At 36.7% G+C, this 6,258-nt stretch overlaps 1 protein-coding gene across 1 annotated transcript; it reads left to right on the plus strand.

The window, feature by feature from the left end:
* Nucleotides 1-971: 971 nt before the first annotated feature.
* LOC128892668 (uncharacterized) lies at nucleotides 972-5,500 on the plus strand. Its single transcript, XM_054153201.1, has 5 exons — nucleotides 972-1,164; nucleotides 1,640-2,274; nucleotides 2,493-4,106; nucleotides 4,217-5,149; nucleotides 5,375-5,500. The coding sequence occupies exons 1-5, from the start codon at nucleotides 972-974 to the stop codon at nucleotides 5,498-5,500; spliced, it is 3,501 nt and encodes a 1,166-aa protein (XP_054009176.1).
* The last annotated feature ends 758 nt before the right edge of the window (nucleotides 5,501-6,258 follow it).

The following is a 6,258-nucleotide window of genomic DNA, read 5'->3' on the forward strand; positions in this document are numbered from 1 at the left end:
TCGCTATCTTTTCGGCTGTATTACCTAGAGGAATCGCCAAGCATACTGCTATAGTAGTCGGTGGAATGGAACTAATAACAAACAGGAAAATCAATCGATACTTTATTCCGTACCCGGAAATAGCTGTTCGCGTTTATATACGATCGCGTTTCTGCGTTTCGGAGCAATAAATCCATTCCTCCCCTATCCGCTTACGAGACAAGTTTCGCCGGTTGTCGTAACACTTAAAGCAACAATAACGTCCTCAAGTTATACTCGCGATCGTCGACGGTGGATAAGTATATCGGTTCATCCATAAATTTCGTATATTGTATGCGTATTCGTTCATACGGTACAGACATGACCGCAACGTAGGCGAAATGCGTTCCTGTACAGACAGCTGCGCATTCGCGTGCATGGAAAGCAAAACGCTACGCATAATAAAGTAGATAACGGTAATGTAGAACGACAAGTCTACCAAGCAAGATTTTTCATGTAAATTCAAGTAATCCCACTATGGTGGCGGTTCTGCTGAAGAGAGAGTGAGAGAAGGGAGAAAAGGAAGGAAGCGTTTCGTCCTGGGCCTGCTAGTGGACTTGTCAGTAAGGCTATATATATCCCGGGCTCCCCAGGGGGGGGGGGGGCACTTGGTACCATTGGGCTCTATCCTAACTGGAGTGTGAACTGCGCGAGAGAAGCCGGTCCAAGAGAGATGCAAGATGAGTGGTTCCGGTGGTACTATTCTATAGCAAATTTATGTGTGGAGGGAGAACAGACTCCTCTTTGTTTGAATTTTGCGGCAATCTAGGAATTATTTACAGATTAATTATGTACAGATTTAAACTTTATTTCCTTTTTATTTATATATAAAACGATAGAAACATTAATAATAATAATATAATAATAAAATAGTATACATAATTTACATACCATAATTTAGATCATACAAATATATACAATTATATTGTGTGTCTCGTTATTCATCGAGGGAGATGGCAGGACACAAGAAGGGAAAACGATCACGGTCTCGATCGTACGAAGGGCATCAATCGAAACATCAAAAAGATGAAAAATTCGATCAGTTACAAAAACAAATCGATAACCTAACAAAGGTTGTCGAGAACATAGCGCATTCTCAGACCAAGATGGCTCCAACAACACCTCTTGTAGAAGAAAATGCTTCTTGTAATGAATCAAGTGATAAGTGAAGTAAATAAATAAATTTAAAAAAGAAGAAGAAACCCCAACTTTCCATACGAAAATTGAGGGACAAGGCCCACACGGCCGCGTCAGCCCATACGACGATGAAAGTACGGCAATTTCTTTAGTCTATACGACTTCAAAGGTTCGATTTCATCATGACAAGTCCAATAAGGACAAAGATATTGTTATGGATCGGGATAAGTATATATGAGGTTAAAGACCACGCGACTCTTGTCGTATATCAATTGTTATTTCGCACATCGTGCCACACGCGTAGTATTCTTTTAGTCGGTAACGTCGAGTCCTACAGATATCATAGTATAGACAATACGTGTTACCTTTCTAATGACGACAGAATTTCTTATTTTAATTTTTTTCTCTCTAGATCATGAGGATTTAGATAGCATTCCTGAAGGTGTAAGAAATCAAAATTAAATTATTGAGCAAAACACTTCAGATGATAACGTACTAAAAGTACTTGGAATGGATCCCACGGATAGTAAGTTTAAACCAGTCAAATATCATCCACAGCTAAAAAATACATGGCTGAAGTGGAAAAAGGTGGGCCTTCCAGAAAAGAACAAGAAGGAAATTCTGGAGACTTATGACAGAAGGAACGACTTTCATGTTGACGCTCCCAAGTTAAATTTGGAAATAGAAGCTTTACTCAAAGAAATCCCCAAAAAGAGGGATGAACATTTTGTAAAGACACAGAACTGTGTAGGTACGGCAATAGCTGCTCTGGGTGCTGCAGTGTCCTTGTTGATTGATCCTTCAGAAGAAGGATTAGACGAAGAAGTTTTTACGAATTATATCAGCCATGCAGGCCAAATCCTAGTGGAGGTATTTCATCAGCTATCAGTAGCTAGAAAATCATATATAACGCCACACCTAAAGAAAAGCATTAAGCCAGTGGTAGAAACAATGATTTCCGATGAGTGGCTTTATGGAAGTAACCTGAAGCATGCAATAAAAGATGCGAAAGAAATTGAAAGGGTTTGTGCAGATATACAAGAAAAAATACCACAAAAACATAATCAAAAATTTCGAGAACAGGGAACCGCCAGATACCCACCCGTGGGGTACCGTCAGGTGGGTCCATATCAAAAACGACGATATGTGAAATTCAGAGGAAGAGCATCCAGAACCGCATAGAATGTAGCTCAAACGTCGTCGAAGAAATTTCAGACGATGAGCCACTCATTGTCAAGGAGATAAGCCAGGTACACAAACCGACGGGGCGCCTAGGTCAATTTTTAGAAAGGTGGAAACATATCACTTCTGACAAGTATATTTTAAGTTATATAAAGGGATACAAAATTCCTTCTAATGAATTACCATTTCAAAACATTGCTCTTGCGGAGAGAATATGGCCTGTTAGAGAAACAGAAAAAATTCAAATAGAAATTAATAAACTTTTGAAGAAGGGTGCTATTGAAGAATGTACAGATTGTCAAGGGCAATTTATATCTTCTTATTTTCTTGTACCAAAGCCTGATGGTTCAAATCGGTTTATTTTTAATCTTAAAGAATTGAACAAATTCTTAGATCCTCCACATTTTAAATTAGAAGATATTCGATCTGCCATAAATTTATTATCAAAACAAGATTTTATGGGCTCTATAGATCTTACAGATGCATATTTTTTGGTTCCGATACATGATAGTTACAAAAAGTTTCTGAGATTTAAGTTTCAAGGAAAATTGTATCAATTTTTATGCTTACTTTTTGGATTATGTACTAGCCCTTACGTATTTACAAAAATAATGAAACCAGTCATACACAAATTAAGGTTGCAAGGAATGCTGCTGGTATTATATTTAGATGATTTCTTATTTATTCATAAATCAAAAGCTGCTTGTGAGAAAAATATGGCAAAGCCCATTCAATTTCTAGAGCATTTAGGCTTCATCATAAATTATAAAAAGAGTTCACTCTTAGCACGACAACAGTGTAAATATTTAGGTTTTATTATTGATTTAAATAGTTTTTCTCTAAACTTGACATATAAAAAGAAACATCAAATATTGCAACTTGTAAGAGAATTTAAGGTAGGACGAATGTATAAAATCAGAAAATTTGCAGAGTTTTTGGGAGTTTTAAGTCCAGCGTGCCCAGCTGTAGCTTATGGTTTCATTCATTGTAAACGCCTGGAAAGGCAGAAATTTCTAGCTTTGAAATTTAACGGTGACAATTATGAGGAAAAAATCTTAATATCTGAAGGTATGTCAGAAGATCTTAATTGGTGGCAAATAAATACTGTCATTGGATCAAATCCAATTAGAACACAAGTTTATTCAATGGAAATATTTTCCGATTCTTCATTGTCAGGCTGGGGCTGTTATTGTAACGGTTCAAAAACGTATGGGTTTTGGAATAAGAAAGAAGGAAAAAATCACATTAATTATCTTGAGCTGTTAGCAGCATTTTTTGGAATAAAATGTTTTGCTTCAAAATTATCGCAATGTGAAATCTTACTTCGTTTGGATAATACAACGGCGATTTCATATATTAATAAAGCGGGTGGCGTACGATTTCCAAAATTGAGTAAATTGTCAAGAAAAATTTGGGAATGGTGCGAAGGGAGGAAAATTTGGTTGAGGGCATCCTACATTCCATCTGCTGAGAATACAGAAGCTGACAATGCGTCGCGTCAAATTAATATAGATGCTGAATGGGAACTATTTCATCATGCATTTACAAGCATACAAAACCAATTTGGTTCTATTTCAGTGGATTTATTTACATCCAGGATAAATAAAAAATGTAAAAAATTCTTTTCTAGATTTTCAGATCCAGAAGCTTCGGCTATAGATGCCTTTACTATGTCATGGAAAAATGAATACTTTTATGCTTTTCCTCCTTTCGCACTCATTCTGCGCACGCTAAGAAAAATTATTAACGATAAGGCATTAGGCATTGTTGTAATACCATTATGGCCCACACAACCTTGGTACCCCCTGTACACTTCACTACTCGTGGAACCGCCTATAATATTAGAACCTGATCGTAACTTATTGACATCTCCTTACAGAGACAGGAACCATCCACTAGCATCCCACCTTTCACTAGTGGCAGGCAAGTTATCTGGTCAGGGTATCTCAAACAAGGATTAACCGAGGAAGTTGCGGACGTTATGGTTAATTCTATTACTAATTCAACATTAAAACAATACGAGTGTCATCTAAGAAGTTGGTGGGAGTTCTCTCATTTAGAGAATCTTGATATCTATAATGCAAAAATTATGGATATTATTAAATTTTTAAACAAACGTTACAAAACCGGTGCAAATTATAGTACGCTAAACACCGCTCGTTCCGCAATTTCCTTAATTTCACTTTATGATATTAATAAAGATAGTCTGATATCTCATTTCTTAAAAGGTGTGTTCAAACAAAGACCACCAAAACCGAGATACGCAACAATTTGGGATGTCACTTCAGTTCTCAATTATATTGAAAATTTGCATCCATTAAAAGGTTTAAAATTGAAGGATGCTGCAGAAAAAGTTGTCACCTTATTAGCGCTAACAACAGCTCAGAGGCTGAAAACCCTGGCACTGATAAATATAGATAACATAAACAAATCTGATACAGGGATAAATATTAAAATCACAGATCACATAAAAACATCAAAAGTAGGAGTTTTTCAACCAGAATTAATATTGCCGTTTTTTAAAGAGAAGCCACGTTTGTGTGCAGCCACTGCAGTTTTAGATTATCTAGATTGTACTAAAGATTTGAGAAATAGTGTCAAAAGATTGTTTATTGCCACTGTGAAGCCTTTTGGTACAGTGTCGTCACAAACTATTGGTCACTGGATCAAAACATTGCTAGGCAAAGCTGATGTGAATACAGAACTTTTCACAGCATATAGTACTCGACATACAGCAGTTTCTAAAGCTCATAAACGAGGAATAGACATCTCAATTATAAGACGTAGTGCTTGGTGGTCACCCAATTTACAAGTATTTTATAAGTTTTATAATAAGCCCATTGAAAATTTCAATGACCAATTTGCTCGAACCATCCTAGAGTAATTTTTATGAATTTGTAAACGTTAAAAATAAAAATAAGTAGGTAAACAGGAGAATTATCACTCCATCTCTAAAAATCTACAATATACTATCATCGACAACGAGACACACAGTATAATTGTATGATCAAAATTATATGAAGTGTCTCATTCGAAGATGATAGTCTCCCTCCCTTACTTAACCCCCAAATCAGTTCCTGCTATCATCTTCAATAAAAGTCGTGATAATTCAAAGGACAGTACACAAAACAATATGAAGTTGGAGAGGCTAATGAGAGTGTGAAGTTGGCAGAGCACCGGTTTTTTTTGGAGAAGGGAACCACTATGCGTTGAACATTATGAAACTAGGCATGACAAGCATGCCGACTAAAATCCTTATTGGACTTGTCATGATGAAATCGAACCTTTGAAGTCGTATAGACTAAAGAAATTGCCGTACTTTCATCGTCGTATAGGCTGACGCGGCCGTGTGGGCCTTGTCCCTCAATTTTCGTATGGAAAGTTGGGGTTTCTTCTTCTTTTTTAAATTTATTTATTTACTTCACTTACCACTTGATTCATTACAAGAAGCATTTTCTTCTACAAGAGGTGTTGTTGGAGCCATCATCTTGGTCTGAGAATGCGCTATGTTCCCGACAACCTTTGTTAGGTTATCGATTTGTTTTTGTAACTGATCGAATTTTTCATATTTTTGATGTTTCGATTGATGCCCTTCGTGCGATCGAGACCGTGATCGTTTTCCCTTCTTGTGTTCTGCCATCACCCTCGATGAATAATGTAGAATTGAATATAAACTACAAGAATATAATTAAGCGAAAAAAGAACGTCTAGACGCTTTGGCACAACGAAACAATATGAAGTTGGAGAGGCTAATGAGAGTGTGAAGTTGGCAGAGCACCGGTTTTTTTGTAGAAGGGAACCACTATGCGTCGAACGTTGTGAAACTAGGCATGACAAGTATGACTACAATATACTATCATCTTCGAACGAGACACTTCATATAATTTTGATCAAACGAGCCCGCCGAAGGCAAAATACAAT

This window comes from Hylaeus anthracinus, unplaced genomic scaffold (genome assembly GCF_026225885.1).
Source record: "Hylaeus anthracinus isolate JK02 unplaced genomic scaffold, UHH_iyHylAnth1.0_haploid 13568, whole genome shotgun sequence".
NCBI classification, from domain to species: domain Eukaryota; kingdom Metazoa; phylum Arthropoda; class Insecta; order Hymenoptera; family Colletidae; genus Hylaeus; species Hylaeus anthracinus.